At 34.8% G+C, this 21872-nt stretch overlaps 3 protein-coding genes across 8 annotated transcripts in view; 2 read left to right on the forward strand and 1 right to left on the reverse strand.

The window, feature by feature from the left end:
* evla (Enah/Vasp-like a) overlaps window positions 1–2272 on the forward strand; it is a 58974-nt gene extending 56702 nt beyond the window's left edge. For 3 of the 6 annotated variants that reach the window (XM_073827059.1, XM_073827058.1, XM_073827060.1), the window contains 3 exons: window positions 1011–1071; window positions 1170–1227; window positions 1325–2272. In XM_073827059.1, the coding sequence (XP_073683160.1) occupies window positions 1011–1071; window positions 1170–1227; window positions 1325–1362 (157 nt within the window). In that variant the 3' untranslated portion in view covers window positions 1363–2272. The remainder of the gene's footprint in view (window positions 1–1010; window positions 1072–1169; window positions 1228–1324) is intronic. The other 3 variants (XM_073827061.1, XM_073827062.1, XM_073827063.1) reach the window with 1 other exon arrangement.
* A 1648-nt stretch (window positions 2273–3920) lies between these two features.
* On the reverse strand, window positions 3921–12541 carry degs2 (delta(4)-desaturase, sphingolipid 2). The gene is made up of 3 exons (XM_073827391.1): window positions 12427–12541; window positions 6182–6924; window positions 3921–4288 (listed from the first exon to the last, which is right to left on the reverse strand). The coding sequence occupies exons 1-3, from the start codon at window positions 12506–12508 to the stop codon at window positions 4145–4147; spliced, it is 969 nt and encodes a 322-aa protein (XP_073683492.1). The 5' UTR covers window positions 12509–12541; the 3' UTR covers window positions 3921–4144.
* A 1636-nt stretch (window positions 12542–14177) lies between these two features.
* yy1a (YY1 transcription factor a) lies at window positions 14178–19393 on the forward strand. Its single transcript, XM_073827407.1, has 5 exons — window positions 14178–15558; window positions 17622–17784; window positions 17996–18056; window positions 18158–18316; window positions 18440–19393. The coding sequence occupies exons 1-5, from the start codon at window positions 15054–15056 to the stop codon at window positions 18620–18622; spliced, it is 1071 nt and encodes a 356-aa protein (XP_073683508.1). The 5' UTR covers window positions 14178–15053; the 3' UTR covers window positions 18623–19393.
* The last annotated feature ends 2479 nt before the right edge of the window (window positions 19394–21872 follow it).

Here is a 21872-nt window from a genome sequence, read left to right on the forward strand (position 1 = left end):
TTGCTCGGTTGCCAATACAAATGGTCATGTCAAGGAAGTAAAGCCCTGGGCAACATGAGCCTGCAATGACCTAAACGCAAACAAAGCCGGTTCTGCTCGCTTTCTGGCGACTAAGAAAATGTAGGTTTTATATTGTGTAAGCTTGCCATGAATGTTTGCGTAAACACACAGAGAAATGACCTCTTTGAACTCTGAAAATGAACCGGTTATGAAAACTAAGATTGCATCAGAAAGCATTATTATTATTTAAGGCGAGACACTGCAGGTGAATAGGGTAAAAAAATAACTAATAGTCATTGCCTTACTTACTCAGTTGATTGATTACATTGATAATTGCAAACATTTTTTTTATTACAAGTTTTCTAAAATGTAAGGTTTTACTATGCAAATGAGCAATTGTTTAACGAAATATGCACTAATTTGCATACATTTCTAGTACTAAAATATTAACACTGGATGAAGTCAGTTTCAAGATTCTTGTTTCCTTTTTTTGACATATTCGAGTCAAATGTTATTAGAGGGAATTTTGGGTATCTCATTTTGTCATTTTGTGTTAAAAAAAATACTTAGAACAGGCAGAAAAGAATATATTTTGGCAATTTTGGGGGAATGAAATGTATAAAATCAAGCAAATTTTATATAAACAAATCCTTCTGTAAAAACCTTCAGGATATAGACAAATAAAAATGTAAAGTTTGGTGTGTGTAAGTGCTACTGAAGTTGAGATATATAGCTCAGTGTACAGAAAAAAACTCATTTTGAGAAAACGGCCTTTAAAAATATGCAATGTAATTAAAATCTATGGACACAAATAGACAAAGAGCTATAAAAGAAACACTTAAATGTCTTTTGGATGTTTTCTTTCCACTAGTTTGAATAAAACGCTAAAACCAAAAAGCTCAAAATCTCAAACTTGACAGGTGCATGAAAAAACAGTTTTTCTCTTTAATGCATCTACACATTTTGTAACAGCTAAGTAAAATTTTGATCATTAAAATTGCATTGTACAGGGCAAAACCAATCGGAAGCACCGGTGATGCTGAGTCATTGGACTTTGACAGAATGAAACAGGTTAGTTCAGAATATCTTTCAAAATTGTGTTATGCATTGTGGAAAAAATGAAGAAAGACTGGCCTGGTGATGATGATAAAATCTGATGTGTTTAAAAGGAGATCTTGGAGGAAGTTGTGCGGGAATTGCAGAAAGTAAAAGAAGAAATCATCGATGGTAAGTTTATGAGGAGATGCATGATCACGTAAATTCCACGTAGCTTTTCGGTTCTTGATAATAATTTATAAAGGAAATGTTTCTCTTTTTCCTTTAGCCATTAGAAGGGAACTGCTGAGAATTGGCTCCACATAGTCTTAAGAAAATGTCAACGACGACGACTGATAACGACTGAAGGTTCGGGGAAGTACAGGAAAGCGCACGTGAAAAAGTTCTCGCAGCATGTCTGCAACGGTACGGAAAACTCGGTTGCAGAAATGTTGCGCAGAAACGAGGTATTATTGAGAAGGACAAGGGAAAGCTGAGGAACGAAGGAAGTGGAGCGAGTGTTTGTGTGTATGGATGAGTGAATGAACGAGCAGACCTTCACACTGAATTTTCTATTTCCTCCAGTATGAACGTTGAGACAGTCCACTGTGCAGCTTGCTGCTCTCGCTCTTTCAAGTCTTAAAGTCAACAAGTTGGAAACTAATGAAGATATTGTTTTCTAAGTTTATATTGTTTCATTGGTCATTGTTATTATTGTTAAGAATTGTATTATATTAAATGAGAGAGATACAAAGTTGCACGACAGTTATTGTCAGCCTTTTATATTTTATATTACTGCTCTTATTCTTTGGTTTTAATAAGTACAACCCGCACACATTTGTGCTAAACTGTCAGCAAACTACTATAGTTCAGACATTTGTTTTTTTGTTTTCTTTGTTGGCCAATGTGGAAGTTCAGTAGAAAAATTGATATGGAGGATAAATATAGACGCTCTTTTAATGAGCTCAAGAGATGGACATGGAAATGTATACGTATATATATATATATATATACATATATATACACACACACACACACAACGTGAGATGAATTATTGAAGTGGCTTAAGTATTGGGTGAATTGTTTGAACGTACAATGTACTCTGGGTTTAATTAGGTTGATCCTGATTTTAAAAGTTGATGTTTCACAGAAATGACAAATAAATTAAACATGTTGAGAGTGTGAGATCTGATGGAATTAAAAGAACCTTTTCCCCTTTTAAAACAGTCTCGTCTCATACTTCATTGTCGTTGAACATTACAAGATAAGGAAATTTATTGAAATACATTGTGCTGAACAAACCTATTCCACAACGGCTTTATTACAATGGTGTTCAGAGTTAAACCATCAGTGCAAATGACATAGAACAAGAACATATCCAACAAAATATTTAAAGACTTCTAGTTACACAACAGTGCACAACACAATTAAATATTCAGTTTTCATAAAGGCCTCACTGATGAAACGCAAACACATTTCATCTCAGCACTTCTTTCCTCAGGTACGTCTTAAAGGAGAAGTTCAATTCCAAAACAAAAATTTACAGATATTTTCTCACCTCCTTGGCATTCAAGATGCTAATGTCTTTCTTTCTTCAGTCGTAAAGAATTTTTTTTTTTTTTTTTTTTTTTTTTTAAAGAAAACATTTCCGAATTTCTCTCCATGTAGTGGACTTCTATGGTGCCCCCGAGATTGAGTTTCCAAAATGCAGTTTAAATTAAGCTTTTAAGGGCTCTAAATGATTCTAGCTGAGGAATAAGGGTCTTATCTAGCGAAACAATTGGTAATTTTCTTACAAAATTAAAAATTTATATAATTTTTCACCTCAAATGCTTGTCTTGTCTAGCTCTGCGTGACCGCTGTAGTGGACTTATATGGTGCCCGGAAACTTTTGAAGTTTGAACTTCCAAAATGCAGTTTAAAATGAAGCTTTAAAGGGCTCTAAATGATCCCAGATGGTTATCTGGATCAGTTATTTTCTAAAAATTACACACTTTTTAAATCATTTTAGTGTATTCCATTTCAAGACAGTTAGGGTATGTCGAAAAACTCATTTCATTTTCTCCACTAAGTTCAAAATCTAACCTATATCTTTGCAGAAGTAATGACCCAGTGTTTACAAAGTGAACATGCAAAGAAGATCAAATACACTTTACAAAAAAAAAAATATATATATAATAATAATAATAATAATATTATAATAATAATAATAATAATAATAATAATAATAATAATAATAATAATATTGGTAAAACAGTGATGTAGGATGATTTTAAAGTTGGAGAAGAAAATAAGATGCAAGTTGATGCGACGTACCCTAACTTGAACCTGGATACACGGAGTTCACACAGAGCTAGATAAGACAAGCATTTGAGGTTAAAAAGTAAATAAATTGCACTTTTTTTTTTTTTTTTTTTTTTTAGAAAATAACAGATTTTTGCTAGATAAGACCCTTCTTCCTTGACTGGGATTGTTTAGTGCCCTTTGAAGCTACATTTAAACTGCATTTTGGAAGTTCAACCTCAGGGGCACCACAGAAATCCATTATATGGAGAGAAGTCCTGAAATGTTTGCTTCAAAAAAACAATTTCTTTATGACTGAAGACAGAAAGACATGAACATCCTGGATGACAAGGGGGTGAGTAAATTTATGTAAATTTATGTAGTAAATTTACGTTCTGGAATTGAATTTCTCCTTTAACTGGCATCAGTACTTTGGTTTAGTTGAGAAAGTGACAATGCCAAAGAAAAACAAAAAAACTGCACTGATAATGAACATTGATACCATAAGAACAACAGATCAGGTCTAAACAAAGTTTCATGTTTTAGTTAGGAATGAGTGTATTAGCTGGGCTTTGATACACCCAAACAGAAAATCATAAATCATGTAACACAATCCCAGGCACAGGGAAAGTGCGTTTATTGTTCAAACATTGTACACATGGATCTAGGATGAAATGCTGTGACAGGTTTGCAGTTTTATGTTTGAAAGGATTTAAGGATTTCTTCCCTCTTAACCTACAGCCTGCAAGTGCCTCACTGATTCGCGTAGTACTTTGTGTAAATACCTTGTAACGTGTTTGGTTAGATTAGGCGTCTAACACCCATTTCATTCCTTTTTGCCAAGTGTGTATTGTCTCTTGATTCTAGCGTAGGGGCCGATGGTGTCATCGAATACAAAATCCCAGAGCACTCGCATCCAGGAAGTGTGTTGAGGGAGTGAGTCATAGTACTCTGCTGCAATCCTCTTGACCTGCAAATTAAGAAAGGGATGTAGATAATCAAATGTTAATAATGAGGTTTATGTGTGAGAGATTGAATAATGAGAGGACAAAGTACAACTCAGCTAGGGTGTAAAACATGGGTGGGGAGATGGTCCGTTTCCTAATTATACTTTACGGTTAAACATTAACAGACACAACGCGTTGCATAAATAATCAGTTTACAGACACGCCTTGGGGTTCTTTCACAATGATGGATGTAAATACCATTAAATTGTCTTATAAACACTGAAGCAGCATGAAAAAAAAAGTTTAGCAAATATTAGTTTTTCTAGTTAGTCTCACAGCACTAAATGTCACATTCTTCCTCTTAATCAGTAACAGTGTCAAAATCAATAGAGGGCATTACCACAACAGCTGGAAAAGTAAACTAAGAACTATTAAAAATCTATGGACGGATTCACTAAAATCTTCCGAAAGAAGTTAATGGCCAGGTTTCACAGACATACAAGTAATTTTCATAAACATGCCTGGTGTCCATCTTGAGACAAAAAAGCCACTGATATATTTTAAGATTAGTCAGTACAGTTTCTTTCAGTTAAAACAGCTCTGATTTATATCTTAGTCTGGGACTAGGCTTAAGCCTTGTCTGTCAAACAAGTTTCTTAAGAAAAAAAATGTTCTTAAGAAAAATGTTTTTAAGAAAATTACTTTTCGTTTCATTTTTAAATTGAACTTTAAGAACTTCTTGGAATTTATCTTAAAGAGATAGCTCACTCAAAAATGAACGCTGTGTATAAAACGTGTATGAAGATTTCGACAGAGAGGATGACTTGCAATTTTTTGCCCAGCTTTAACGTTACATATTTCAACCAGAATATACAGACGACGAACTAAGAGATAGACATTCTACGAACGCGTGTCGTGATAAGAGAAGCAGCTGTTAAATAAAGCCTTTTTTTTTCTCTGTGCACAAAACGTATTCTCATAGCTTCGTAAAATTAAAGGAGAAGTTCACTTCCAGACCAGAAACTTACAGATAATTTACTCACCCCCTTACAAAGATGTTTGTTTTTTCTTTAGTCATAAAGAAATTGTTCTTTGAGGAAAACATTTTAGGATTTCTCTCCATATAGTGGTCTTCTATGGTGCTTGTGAGTTTGATCTTCCAAAATGCAGCTTCAAAGGGCTCTAAACGATCCCAGCTGAGGAGTAAGGGTCTTATCTAGAGAAATTGATTATTTACTTTCAAAATTGACATATATGTTCCAGTTCGAGACAGTTAGGGTATGTCGAAAAACTCCCATCTTATTTTCTCCTTTAACTTCAACATTTTCCGACACTGCTGCAGAAGTACCGACCCAGTGTTTGGTTAATGTTTAGTTTTTTTTGTTTTTTTTTTTAGAAATTCACCAATCTTTCACTAGATAAGACCCTTCTTCCTCGTCTGGGATCGTTTAGAGCCCTTTGAATCTGCACTTAAACTATTGTAAGTTCTTGTAACTTGTAGGCACCATAGAAGTCCATTATATAGAGAAAATTCCTGAAACGTTTTCCTCAAAAAAATATTTCTTTACAACTGAAAATAGAAAGATATGAATATCTTGGATGTCGAGGTGAATAAATAATCTGTACATTTTTGTGGTTGAACCACTGATGTCACATTTTATCCATTTTATCTAATCTTACTACCTTTCTGTATCTTGAACGTGTCAGTTGTATTGCTGTCTATGCAGAGTCAGAAAGCTTTTGAATTTTATCAAAAATATCTTAATTTGTGTTCTGAAGATGAACAGGTTTGGAACAGCATGAGGGTGAGTAATTAAAGACAGAATTTTCATTTTTGGGTGAATTATCCCTTTAAATATATAATATAAATTGAATCACTATATATTCCTAAAAACACAACACAGCCAAATTTATACCTCAGGTAATTTGCTGCCAGGAATGCTGGGGAAGTCATGGTGCTCCATATGGTATCCCACGTTGAAGGTTATTAAGTTGAGAGGGCCGTAATAAGAGTAGGTTTCGTGACCTTTCATAAACATGTAGTGCTCCGCGATGAAGTGTCCAGAGATGGGATGCAGGCCCATACACAGTATGGAGCCAGAGATGAGGTAGACTATGGGCTTGAGACCCCAGAAATAATAGATGATAATGTCTACCACAAACTGGACAACTGCATTCAGCATTTCCAACCTAGTCACGGGTTTGGGGTTCACCACTAATGGTCGGAGCGCGTAGAACAAAGGCTGGAGAAAGAGCCAGACCACCTTTCTGGCTGGGGTGCAGAAGAACCAGCCTTCGAGGTCAGTAGGAATGTCTACATCCAATCCATCTCCTCCGAGATAACGATGGTGGTCGATGTGGTACTTCTTGAAGGATGCAGAGTAAGGCAAGCCGATTGGGAGATTGGCGAACATGGCGAACCAGCGGTTCCACCGTGCTCTTTTGGTGCCAAAGGCCACATTGTGTGAAATGTCATGGATGGCTAGGGTCAAAGAGTGGTTGATGCAGCCACCGAATGCATATGCCCAAAACAACACCCACTTCCAGGAGAGCTCATGGACCATGTAACATGCCAGGAGCTGGGTGAGTACCATCCCTGACACAACCCACTTCAGCTGGGGGTCGTGACCCATCAAAGACTTGATTTCGGGATACTTTGCTGAAGAGAGAGAACAATGTTAAAAACATGAGATGATATAGTTTAAATAATTAATAATTATTACATTTACTTTTTTTTAGTACTGACCTGAATAAAATATTTCACATAAAAGAAGTTTACAAACTGTATAGTCCACAAAAGAGAAGTTGAATTTATAAAAATTACTTCATTCAAAAGTTTACATACACTTGATACCGTGTTGTTACTTGAATGATATGTTCAGTGATGGTTGTTCATGAGTCCCTTGTTTGTCCTGAGCAATTAAACTGCCTGCTTTTCTTCAAATAAAAAAAAGTTGTCATTCAGGTCCAACAGATTCTTTGGTTTTCCAGAATTTTTGTGTATTTGAACCTTTTATAACAATGACTGTATGCTTTTGAGATCCATCTTTTCATACTGAGGACAACTGAAGGACTCGTATGCAACTATTACAGAAGGTTCAAACACTCACTGATGCTTCAGAAAGTAAAATGATGCATTAAGAGCTGGGGAGTGAAAACTTATGGAATTTAAAGATTAGGGTTAATTTAGCTCTTAATGCATTGTTTTCTTTCCTTTTGACACATCAGTGAGCATTTGAACCTTCTGTAATAGTTGCATGAGTCCCCCAGCTGTCCTCAGTGTGAAAAGATGGATCTCAAAATCATACGGTCATTGTTGGAAAGGGTTCAAATACACAAAAATGCTTAAAAAAAAAAAAAAAAAAAAAAAAACCTAAGAATTTGTGGTACCTGAAGGATTTTTCTGAAGAACAGCTGGCAATCATGAACTACTATCTCAAACAAAACAAAACTTTTTAAAAAAAATTTTTTTATAAATTCAAGTATTATTTTCTGTTGTGGACTATATGTAAACATCTTTTAAGTGAAATATCTTATTCAGGTCAGTACTAAAAAAAATAAAATAAAAAAAAAAACATGCATTTTTAATGATCCCTCTTGTGAGATATATATATATATATATATATATATATATATATATATATATATATATACACACACACATATATACACTATATTATGCACATACAGATACAGAGGCTTTAAGATTTTAATGTGAAGTCTCTTAGGCTCACCTAAAAAAATCTAAAATGATTACAAAAAAAAATGCAATAATATTGTAAAATATTATTACAATTTGAAAATTATTTCTGAATATATTTTAAAATGTAATTTATTTCCAGCACCCATTACTGCAGTCTTAAGGATCCTTCAGAAATCATTTTAATATGCAGATTTGCTGCTAAATTATTACCGGTAATAATTATTGTTTTTATTATCAGTGTTAAAAAACAAAGTAGGCTATATGACAACAAAAATGCAAATATTGTAATATTTCACAATATAATGATTTTTACTTTATTTTGATCAAATGAAGCCTTGGTGAGACTTCTTTCAAAACCATTAAAAAAAATGAATTTTATCACCTGAAAGAGATTTGAGATGATCATAAAATAAAACTGTAAATGAAATAATTTTATGTGATGAGCAGAGAAGAGGAGAGTGACAAATCTACTGTACAGTATTGTGCTACTGCAACTGAAATGTATAACCTAAAAGAGATTTGAGATAACCAAACAGCCATAAAATACAGCTTTGAATGAAATTGTTTGATGTGATGAGCGGAAAAGACCGCAGAGTGATAAGAGACCCAAAACCACAAGTGTCTCATTATGTATTAAACTCCGTAGGAAAAGTATAGTATATATAGTATTACTACAGTACAGTGCATTCTACAGTACCGCAATAATCCTTCAAACCATTAGACTGAAACTGCTGCTTGAGCTCTTGAAATGAGTTTCTTGTAATAGGGATTATCACATATCTTTATTTAAGTCTCATTAATGTTCAAGGATTTGTCATACTTCCATTAAAAAACAGATTGTACTAAAATTAAATTAAGTAGCACTGTACAGCTCTTTTTTATTTTATTAAGATAATCACTTTATTGCAGTTGCCAATGGTGACGTAATAAACATGTTAAGGCACTATGTTGCGTAGGTACTCAACCAGTTACTAATTCTCCCCACATGGGACAGACACTCCCCAGGCAGTGAGCCTTTTTAATTAGCCGATTTGTTTGCCCTACTAATGTTCTGTTGACATCATTCACTGCTGCAGAATCCCTTTAAACAAGTTCCACAAAGCTCAGGACGCACTTTCACCTGTTCGATTACAAGCGACTTGCACGCAAATCTGCCATAACACTTTTTCATGCACTTTGCATAATGTCTGTATGCAAACTGTTCATATTGCCATGTTTACTATTGGTTTATGCTTAAGTGTATGGTCACATGTGTAACTCATTTTGTTTTTCATCTATTGTTGAACGAGAAAACATTCCTGGTTCGGTTCCATATGTCAAATTATCAGTATATTTGTTTGGCCTTTACATTTTACATGTCGGTCAAACAAATAGCCCTCACAAAACAAGCACAGCTGTGGCTGCAGCCAACACTACAGGGCTTCATGTGCAATGATGTTCATGTACACACGTAGGTGGAGATCCTTCGATGCGTCTTTTCCTGCCCCTCGAGTCTCCTTTACACTGAACAAGATCACACCTGTCATGGCTTAATGTCACGGAAACGCACAAACAGGTTTATTTTGAACAAAGTGTTTGTGTTTCAGCTTCTGAAAGCTTAAAATACTACAAAATGCATGCAGTGTTTCTGAACATGGGAGTTCACCTGTGTAATGAGTAACCAAATGCCATAAAATGTGTAAATATAATGACCACTAACATTCAGACGTTAGTACAACCCATAATGATGCTTTGGTTAAAAAAATAATTATAAAAACATTTTTGGATTGCAATGATACTAATCACTTTAAAAATAAGATTTCTGTTCATTTTTAAAAATTTTAATGCAATATGTGACCCTGGACCACAAAACCAGTCTTATATTTGCAGCAACAGTATGGAAGCCTGTTTTCACCACTGAAGAAAAGAAAAAAGGTTTTTGTGACTTCTTGTGATTTTTTTTCTCAGAATACAATTGAGAGTTAAAAAGTCTGAGCTGCGAGATAAACTCGCAATTCTGAGAAATAGTCATAATTGCATGATAGAAACTCACAACTGCAAGTCAAAATTGGGAGATATAAACTCATTTTTGAACATTTTTTTTCTCAGAACTGGACTTTATAAACTCGCAATTCGGACTTTCTAACAATTGTGACTTTGTATCTCGCAATTCTGACATTCTTTATTAGAATTGTGAGATATAAACTCGCAATATCTCGAAAATAAAGACTTTTGTCTTGCAATTGTGACTTTGTATCTCGCAATTCTGACTTTCTTTCTTACAATTGTGAGATATAAACTCGCAATATATCTCAAAAATAGACTTTTTTTCTTACAATTGTGACTTTGTATCTCGTAATTTTGACTTCCTTTCTTACAATTGTGAGATATAAACTCACAATATATCTCGAAAATAAAGACTTTTTTCTTACTATTGTGACTTTGTATCTCGCAATTCTGACTTTCTTTCTTACAATTGTGAGATATAAACTCACAATTTATCTCAAAAATAAAGCCTTTTTTCTTACAATTGTGACTTTGTATCTCACAATTCTGACTTTCTTACAATTATGAGATATAAACTCGCAATATATCTCGAAAATAAAGACTTTCTTACAATTGTGACTTTGTATCTCGCAATTCTGACTTTCTTTCTTACAATTGTGAGATATAAACTCGCAATTGCAAGAAAGAAAGTCAGAATTGCGAGATACAAAGTCGCAATTTTTATTTCTCACAATTGTGAGTTTATATCCCGCAATTCAGACTTTATAAATCACAATTGTGCCTTTATATCTTACAGTTCTGAGAAAAAGTCAGAATTGCAAGTTTATATGATGCAATTCTGAGAAAAAAGTCTGAATTGCGAGATGTTAACTTGCAATTGCGAGAAATAAAAAGTCCGAATTGTGTGATAAAAAGTCGGAATTACTTTTTTTCTTTTTATTAAGTGGCGGAAACAGGCTTCATACAATAGCCAAAAATACACTGTATGGGTCAAAATTATAAATTTTACTTTTATGGCAAAAATCATCAGAATATTATGTAAAGCTCATATTCCATGAAGATATTTTGTTAATTTCCTAATGTATATATCAAAACTTAACTTTTAATTAGTATTATGCATTGCAAAGAACTTCATTTGGACCTCTTTAAAGGTGATTTCCTCAATATTTTAATTTTTTGCACCCTCAGATTTCAGATTTTCAAACAGATCTCAGACAAATATTGTCCTATCCTAACAGTCTTATTTATTCAGCTTTCAGATTATGTATAAATCTCAATTTGAAAATAAAAAGACCTTTATGACTGGTTTTGTGGTCCAGGTTCACAGATTTCTTAATTATAAATAATTTCATAACATTTGACATCTAAAATTATCAGCTTTATATACAACAGTTTGTAAATAACAATGGTGTGCTCATCCCTTCTGGAATAGTCTGAAGATGATAGAAGAATACATTATTAATATTTAAAGAGCTTGAGGTGTAAAACTACCCATGCAACTTCACAATATCATATCAATACCAAAAGATGTTTCGAAAAGTCTATTGATGAGAATTATAGTAAAAGGGCTGTTCTTAGTTCAGTGTGATCTGTCAACTCAATGTGAGTTTCAGCTTTTCACATTCCTCATTTCTGTACATGGAGAAAAAAAAAAAAAAAAACACTCCCACCTTCTATCTTGTGACATTTGTGACGAAATCTATAAGCTGCTCATAAATGTGTTTTATGAGGAACTAATCTTGTGACATGATATTTTTACAGTTATGGTCATAAGACTACAAATGTTGTCACAAAGCAAGACAAACTGCTAGTGTGCCAATAATGCATGGAATCAGTTTACACAAATTATCATTCCCTGAAGCCATTGTCTGATAGATGTGAGGCAGGTAAAACACATTTATGTTTCACCTGTCTATTAGTCAAACTACATTATACTAAACATACGGCAAAGTACGCTTCGTCTTAAATGCATACAACCAGGATAAGAGGAGTTCATATTTATTAGTAGCTATATAACATACGACTAAGTTACAGAGTATGTAAAAAAAAAAAAAATTGCTTTCATACACACAAGAACACGCATACGTACGCACACGCGCACGCTCACCGGCACGCACACGCTCTTCCGGAGAAGAGTGTTTATTTTTAGTAATGTATATATGTAACATGAATTTATATTAAATACACATTTTTTTCATTCTAAAATAGTTTGGTACGATATGATCTAAGATTAAAATGTTTTAAAAAAATCTTAATTGTCAGAATAATTAGTGATAAAGGTTATGCTAGTGATGAGATAAACACAAAGCTGAGTTATTTTATATTTTTACCAACACAAGATAAACTAGATAACAAAATCTAACAAGCTCCCAAATAGTTAAATGGATATTTCGAATCAATTCAAGCTAACCGAAATCACGTGTAAATATGTTTTAACGATTTACGTCTTTCTGTAATTTAATTTAAACTCACCTAATATTTCTTTTCTTCTCCATGTGTGCGGTTGCTCATTATAGACCCATTCAAAGTCCCAGCGTCCAACTGCTTTGCCCATTTTTACACCTGTGAGCTGCTGGTGTAATGAGCTCAGGTGATTCCTCGTTTACTAGACTCGTTTGAGACACGCCCTCTTAGATAAGAGCAGTAGAAGGTGTGCCTGAGAGTGAGTCTATGCCAACGGTAACTAACTTCAACCGAAACCCTATAGAAGTAACGAGATCAAGTTGGTCAGAGTGCAGCCTAGCCCTTGCAGTCTGCTTCGTCCCACTAAGAAAACGGCACCTTGCCTCAGGTCACCAATGTCTGTGGAATTGGGAATGAGATTTGATTTGTACGCCCGACAATATACAGCAAACACTGTTTTAATATATATTTATTTTTAATGAATTAATGTGTTTTTTAAAAACCATTTAGTAAGGCGGTTTTCAGGATCCCATTCCTGTAATTCTGGTCTAGACAGGTTTGCGTCGCCTTACCGCGAGAGGGCGTTTTGTGACACATCAATAGCTTGGAAAGAGTTAAGTATCAGATACATGTTGTACAATTATATTGTAATACTTATTGTAATACCTAATGAGATCAATTAAAATAGAAAAAAAGCTAAAAGGATATTATGTGACCCCGGACCACAAATCAGTCAGGGGTCACATAATACCTTTGTTAGAATAGGACACGTGGCTGTGATACAAGTATTTGAAAATCTAAGGGGGAAACTAAATCAAGATATTGAGAAAATCACCTTTAAAGTTGTCCTAATAGCAATGCATTTTACTAATCAAAAATTATGTTTTGATGTATTTACGGTAGAACATTTACAAAATAACCTAACGGAACATGATCTTTACTTAATATCCTAATGAATTTTGGGATAAAAGACAAGTCAATTATTTTGACACTTATGATGTATTTTTCGCTATTGCTACTGGTTTTGTGGTGCAGGGTCACATATACACAATAAACAATGAGAAACAATCATTAAAAATATTTAATAAAATTGTGCCATTTCAGCATTTCATTTATTAATGTACTCTTTTTTTCTTTCTTTCTTTTTTGGCGTGTTTATTGCACTACAAAACATTACAATGTTGTTTAAAGTTATGTATTATCAGAAAACAATAAAATATGTATATATGGAACAGGCCTTATACAGTACACTACCGGTCAAAAGGAACAGTAGGATTTAAAAAATTTTTTTAAGTATTCTTTTCTGCTCTCCAAGCTGCAATTATTTGATCCAAAATACAGCAAAAGCTGTAATATTGCGACATATTTTTACTATTTAAAATAACCACTTTCTATGTGAATATATTTTTAAAATGCAATTTATTCCTTTGATCAAAGTTACATTTTCTTTTCAGCAGTCTTCAGGGTCACATGATCCTTCAGAAATCATTCTAATATGCTGATTTGCTATATTCAAGAAACATTTATTATTATTATTATTATTATCAATATTTAAAAGTTGAGTTTATTTTTGATGAATAAAAATTTATCCGAAATGAAAAGATAACATACCATTCAAAGCTTATATATATATGTTATATATATATATATATATATATATATATATATATATATATATATATATATATATATATATATATACACAGTACACACACATACTGTATATTAGATGCACAAAAACTTTTATTTTGGATTCAATTAATCAATGCCAAGCACTAATATATTTTTTAAGAAATTATATAAATGTAATAATTTTATTTAGCTAGGATTTTAAATTGATCAAATTTAAATTGATAAAAAGTGATAATAAAGACATTTTTTATGTTACAAAAGATTTCTATTTCAGATAAATGCTGTTCTTCTGAACTGTCTATTCATCAAAGCAACCTGAAAAAAATTACTCAGCTGTTTTCAACATATTAATAATAATAATAATAATAATAAATGCTTTTTGAGCAGCAAATCAGAATATTAGAATGATTTCAGAAAGATCATGTGACTGGAGTAATGATGCTAAAAATTCAGCTTTGAAATCAATAAAATATATTCAAATAGAAAACTGTTATTTTAAAAGGTAAAAATAGTATGTTTTTGCTGTAATTTGGATCAAATAAATGCTTTTTAAAAACAAAACAAAATTGCTGTTTAAATTTTTTTTTCCTGCTAGTGTATATCACTTCCACCTAGTCGTAAATCTAAAGTTTCTTCTTAAAATCCTGTTTGTGTCACTTCAAAACATATTTGCGTGTAAACAATTAGATGAATGAAAAGGTTTCCTTGTTATTACTACATACATACGTAACCAATAAAACTTGAAGATAAATCATATGCATTATTTCATGATATACTGATGAAATAATTAATCCGTAATAAAACAGTTTATCTGCTTCTGTCAATGAAGATGACAAAAGTCGCTGGTGGATGCTACAAAAGTTTACTGGTGAGAATGAGGTCAAACTAAGAGCAAGATCTCGCGAGAGTTCGCATGTCTGATTCTCAGGCAGAGTCCGTGAACGGAGTCAGTCAATGTGGGACGGAGTTTTGCCTGTTTGTTAGTGGAGTAGGAGGGGGAGAACGAGCCGTTGACTTGACACAGGGCTTGCTGGAAATCAGTTCGGAAGGCAAGAAAGCCAAGAATGGCGTCGGGTGAGACACTGTACATCGAAACCGACGGCTCGGAGATGCCGGCCGAGATCGTCGAGCTGCACGAAATCGAAGTTGAGACCATCGAGACGACTGTGGTCGGCGAAGACGACGAGCACCAGCCGATGATCGCGCTGCAGCCTCTGGTCTCAGACGATCCGAACCACGTTAACCATCAGGAGGTGATCCTGGTCCAAACTCGCGAGGAGGTCGTGGGCTGCGATGATTCGGACCTCCACGCAGACGACAGCTTCGAGGACCAGATCCTCATCCCCGTGCCCGTTCCCGTGGCGGAGGAGGAATATATCGAGCAGACTTTAGTGACCGTGTCTGGCAAGAACCCGTCGGGTAGGATGAAGAAAGGGGGAGGCAGCGGCAAAAGAGTGATCAAAAAGAGCTTCCTAAACTCCGCCGAAGCAAGCGGACGCAAATGGGAGCAGAAGCAAGTGCAGATCAAAACACTGGAGGGGGAGTTTTCCGTCACTATGTGGGCATCGGGTAAGTTTTGACAGCACATCAAGTGCTTTGTTCTCGCGCAGGCCTCGCCTGGGCCCTCTTCCTCTCGAGCTCGTTATAAAGCTCCCGGATAGCCCGCTGTCAGAAACGATTTTCGCACCCGAAAAGCCACTTTGGAGGGTGGCCCCGGTCTAAATGTTTTTGTTTTGATGGGAAGCCATGTTTTAAGTGTGGATGGGCGCCGCCATATTCCTCCAGACCATTATGGCGGCGGCCCCGAAACATGGCGGTTCTGTGAGCGGGGAAAGATGGCGGCGGGAGCGGAGAGAGGCGCTGTGAGTCCGCCGCGCTGCTGCAGGCCGCAATGGCGCAGCTCAGTTTGAAGAAGGGGAGGGACCTAGTCACACGATCTGCTGCTCGCCTGCAAACCGTCCGTCTGTCTCACAGCGCTTCAACCCCTCAATAAACAAATGTTACCGCGTATTTAAATCTTCTAACTGACAAAATAAGATACATCTAGGAGGTTCCCGTTCCTGGGGCGAGACTATCTCAATATAGTTAAACGTGATTACCATTTACCAACAGTCGACACACAAGCGCGTTTTGCGCAGTGATACGGTTTAATGCTTAACGTGTTACGTATTTTTGTATTAATACATATGCGGTTGTTCTTCAAGAAAATACAGACGTATCTATTGTAGCTTTTGCTTTCGTGAAATCTAATGGTAGAAAGCTGCTGTTCACTTTGAACTTGGAATTATTTGATAAAAATTACATCGTTTAAGACTTCGTAAACCAATATTAATTGTCGAACCATAAAAACCAGCCATAAGGGTCGATGTTTTGATAGTGGAATTTAAATAGCATCTGAAGGCTGAATAGCTAGGCTTTCTGTTAGGATAGGACAATATTTGGCTAAGATACAGCAGTTTGAAAATATGCAAAAAATAATAATATGGAGAAAATCGCCTTTAAAGTTGTCGAAACGAAGTTCTTAGCAATGCATTTTATTAGTTTTTATATATTTACGGTAGTCCCCGATTATTTTAAATGCTGAAACCTATGCAAATGTTTAAACTAACGTTACGTCGCTGTTGTATTATACATAGCGATATTAATTGTTGTTTTTATGGATGTTGTGCATTAGTAATATATTCCCCACTTTCATTTTAAGTCTGACCTGTAACGACTTAAAATGTTTGGCATTACTTGAATATTACAATGAAGTACATAAACATTGAGCGCAGGTTGAAACCTTGTTTATGTGTTTACGAATATGTGCACTGTGAAACACTACAGACTGCGCATGCGCATCAGAGGCGTTCACGCATCTGTTTTATTTATTTGTTTATTGGGGAAAAAAACAACATGAAACGCGCATTTTAATTATCATATGTGACCCTGGACCACAAAACCAGTCAAAAGTAGCACGGGTATATTTGTAGCAGTAGCCAAAAATACATTGTATGGGTCAAAATGATTGATTTTTTTTTGTTGTTGCCAAAAATCATTATGATATTAAGTAAAGATCATGATCCATGAATATATTTTGTAAATTTCCTAGAGCAAATAAATCGAAACTTATTTTTGTATAGCGATATTCATTACTAAGTACTTAATTTGGACAAGTTTAAAGGTGATTTACTAATTTTTTTTTTTTTTTTTTTTTTTTTTTTTTTTTTTTGGCATCCTCAGATTCCAATAGTTGTATCTTGGCCAAAAATTGTCCTATCCTAACAAACCATACATCAATGGAAAGCCTATTTATTCAGATGATGTATAAATCTATATTTCAAAAGACCCTCATCACTGGTTTTGTGGTCCAGGGTCACATATTTTGATGCTGACTGCGTAACTGTTGTTTAATTTGCACCACAAAAGCGTCAGACTAGTTTTTTTGGCATATTAATGGCTTATGCATTGCTTCTCTAAGAATAGATACAATTGTTGTATTCTGAAGATGAATCATTTATGACTAGGGTGTTGCTTCGTCCGTCAGCTCACTAGTTTTTGTTTGCTTTGTTTGTCCATATAACGTTTAGCTCTGTATACAGGATGTGATTTGATTAAGTACATTGTTAAACGTTTAAACTTGTTTCGTACAGATGATAAGAAAGATGTCGATCATGAGACTGAGGTCGAAGAGCAGATTATTGGGGAAAACTCCCCTCCTGACTACTCTGAGTATATGACAGGCAAGAAACTGCCCCCTGGTGGCATACCTGGTATTGACCTGTCAGACCCCAAACAGCTGGCAGAGTTTGCAAGGTGGGTATTCAGCCAAAAGCTTGACACTGAATTACAGCATTTATTGATTTGATTGGCGCAGAGGTTTATAGTAGGCCCTAAGGGTGAGACTTAATGCATATTTTCTCCAAAATCCATTGGGCCTAGAAAATCATTTCCAGATTTATTCACTATTAAATTCCTAGAATGACACAACGCAAATGTCTTATCCTGAATTTTTTTCACAATACAGAATGAAGCCCAGAAAAATAAAGGAAGACGACTCTCCAAGGACGATAGCATGCCCTCACAAAGTGAGTCACTGTTTGAGAATGATATACAGTTTCTGATTGTGCTGTTTAATTTAATGTATTATTATCAGGATTTGTAACCTTTTTGTTGTGTGTTATCATAGGGTTGCACAAAAATGTTTCGGGACAACTCCGCTATGAGAAAGCACTTGCACACCCACGGACCACGGGTTCATGTCTGCGCTGAATGTGGGAAGGCGTTTGTGGAAAGTTCCAAGCTAAAACGGCACCAGTTGGTTCATACTGGTGAAAAACCTTTCCAGGTAATTTTAAAAAATTGTATTAATGTTTTATAAAACTTAAGTAATGCTGTTTAGAATATTCTAAAACAGCAATATGTTAAATGTAAATATTAGGCTAACTGTACTTTTTTTCCCTCTCCACAGTGTACATTTGAGGGATGTGGAAAGCGCTTTTCATTGGACTTTAATTTGCGCACACACGTGCGGATTCACACTGGAGACAGACCTTACGTTTGTCCGTTCGACGGCTGCAACAAGAAATTCGCTCAGTCCACCAACCTGAAGTCTCACATTTTGACACACGCGAAAGCTAAAAACAATCAGTGAGGTGGCTTAAAGACTCTGTCTGACAACAGCTTCCTGCTCCAAATCCCACTTTGTATGTCGTTTCTAGAACCGTTCTTTTGTAAGAGAATCTCAGCGCACATTTTGATGGGAATTGAAATGTGAATGAGGACCTGACACCAAACTATCCCCAAGACTAGTCCCGAGTTAAATAACTTCCCGAGTTATGAGAGTTTCTTCTTTTGAAGATGTGATTGTTTTTGTGGACCCTCATTCACATACAAGACGCTCATTATCCTGAGCCCAAAGAAGCAAATTGCCCATCGGTGTGTCTGTTTCTACCCGTTTGCAAAGACAAAGACTGCTTTTTAGATGTCTTCAAAGTGTGCATATTGTACACTTTTTAGAGCGTAGAGCTGTCGTGATATGTGTGTGTGAGCGAGCGTGTGTGCGTGCCTGTCGTCCCTGAGACTTAAAACCTGTGAATGCTTTTCTTCAAGGAGAATGAGATGCCGTTCAGCTTTTTTTCAATGTAAATACCGCTTTTCTTTGTGAGGTATCCTGTGCAGGTATCTCATTTTGTATACCTGTCCTGTACAAATGTTTTGAAATCATGTAGATAATAGAGATGTTGATTAGATTGTGTTTAACTAATTAAAACAGTTTTATCCAGCTTCAGGAAGTACCGCGACATACACACGCCTTCTTTTGTAACACGTTAACAATTTACTCCGTGTGTGAAAAGACACTTTTCCTTCAAATTCTCTAATTTATTTAATGATATGGAATAAAGCTAAACTCCCCTGTGCAGTTCCCAAGAGCCTGAAGTTCATCATGCTGGTCAGTCCTCTAGTGATTTAAAAGCAAGGATTTGTGAACGTTTACCCATATGATGGATCTAGATAAAGGTAAAATTGTCACATTAAGAAGTCATATTTACTGTAGTAGACAACAGTCTAAAATCCTCTAGTTTAATCCAATATGTGACTCATTTTTGGAACACATTACATATAAAGGCTCAAAGTATGAAGTGAAAGTTGCAGTTTCATATGGTGTTTTAAAATCACTCCACTGACATTTCACCATTACATAATAATGTTAATAGCATTCTTCCTCAGCATATGCGCGATATTCAGTTATAAAGGTGTCATGTATTCTTAGATATCAAGATTTGCAGTGTTACTAGAAACTAGGTATCCTTGCATAACCTTAAAAATATGATATTGAACTATAATCTGAGCTGCGCGTTCATGAGAGTTCATGTGAAATGCTGCGCCTTGAAGACGACGCTGTACATAAAGCAGTCTTTATAAACAAGATTTCGTTAGAGAGGATGACTTGCGGTTTTTCTTGACCAGTCTTATTTACTTACTTATTTAAACCAGATTTTTTTAATGGAATAAAACAACAATTACAACAAATTAAATACTAACAACAAGACAATGAGGGTTACATACATTAATCCAAAGCATATTATAATAGCTTATAGGATTTACACATAGACTGTATTTACACCATGAAAGAGTCTTACATGCAATAGAATTATTAAAGTTTTTTTTAAAGAAGTCAGATAAATATCAAAATCTTTCAGGAAAATAAAAAGGAGTTTTAAATACTATTATTAAATTTAGTAATTTATCGGATAGCAATTATGGATCATTTTAATAGAGACTTCAACAACTTTATTAGATCAAAGGAATTTGTCTTCCCATTCTATATCATCAAATATGTTATTCCAAAAACTCACACACGCAGGTAAAGAAATCTGAAACCTATTAATAATTACACGAATGTCTTTTTTGACATGGTATTGAAAAGTCTTTGATCAAGTTTAATATACAGACGATGAACTCTACGTCAGAACGCCGTCTCTGCGTCAGCGTACTCTCGTGAACGCGCGAACTCAAAGAGTGACACGGGAGACCAAACTGTAAATAAAGTTGTTTTTGTATTGTACAAAAAAAAGTATTTTCGTAGCTTCATAAAATTAAGGTTAAACCATCAATGTCACATGTATTATTTTTACTATCTCCTTATAACTTTTCTGGACCTTGAATGTGGACCTTTGCTGTTTATGCAGGGTCAGAAAGCTCTTGGATTTCATGAAAAATATCTTAATTTGCGTCCTGAATATGAACGAAGGTTTTACGGGTTTGGAGCGACATGAGGGTGAGTAATTAATGACAGAATTGTAATTTTTGGATAAACTAACCCTTCAAGTTTTCACTTAGGCTAAATAACGTTTAAACCATCTGATTTTAATTACTTAAACTTTTCTCACATGAATGTTTAGTGAACACATTTAAACTGACCTCATCCATGCTTATTTTATTTAGAGAGTTTGCACTTACCTCACAATTTGGTCAGTTACCATTTTGGCGATACTCCGATGTAAACAATAGCATTGATTTCATGGTAAATGTACTACTGAATACGTTGTTCTTCTAATTTATGCTGTCTAAACCACGGAAAAACGTGTGGAAGCTGCTAAATCATGTAGAGAAGGACTTGGTAAGCAGGAAAGGCTGCAATATTGATACAAACTAAAGTTAATATGTGGTAAAGATATGTACAAGCAGTATTAAGATATCAGCCTAATATTTCACCTATCTGACTGGAAATGATAGTAACAAACATGAGTTTTGTCAATATTCTTGGATTTAGGACTTATCAAGCAGGAAATGGCGCAATATTTAGAAAGACTAATCACCGGTTTCACAGACAAGACTTAAGCCTAGTCCCAGACTAAAATGCAAGTCTGAGCTGTTTCAGCTGAAAGAAACATGCACTGACTGATGTTAAAATATATCAGTGTCTTTGTTTTGTCTCAGAATGGACACATTTATAAAAGTTACTTAAATATCTTAATTGAACTATGGCCTAATCTTAGATTAGTTTAAGCTCTGTCTGTGAAACCAGGCCCATAGTTAATAGGTGGTAAAGTTATGTAGGAGCAGTATTAATTAAGATATCAGCCTAATACTTCCCCTACCTGACCGAAAATAAGAACAAACACAAAAGAAAAGATTCTTGCCGTGGAAATCCTGGTTCAGTTTGGCCGAACACAAAAGTTTTTTGCACTCTTCTCCTTGATTTGATAACGTTTGGCAGTCTATAATTCTGCAATAGTTTTTCCCGGTCTGACCGATTAGTACAGCCCAAAACATGTCAATAATTGGCTATTTTCAACTGCAATAATCAACAAAATGTGTTAGTTCTGTTCAGTTCATAACATTGTTTATGTTCTGTGCTACCAAAATGGCCAATTGATGTCGCGTCGTGAAAATAAATG

Source organism: Garra rufa, chromosome 21, assembly GCF_049309525.1.
Source record: "Garra rufa chromosome 21, GarRuf1.0, whole genome shotgun sequence".
NCBI lineage: Eukaryota > Metazoa > Chordata > Actinopteri > Cypriniformes > Cyprinidae > Garra > Garra rufa.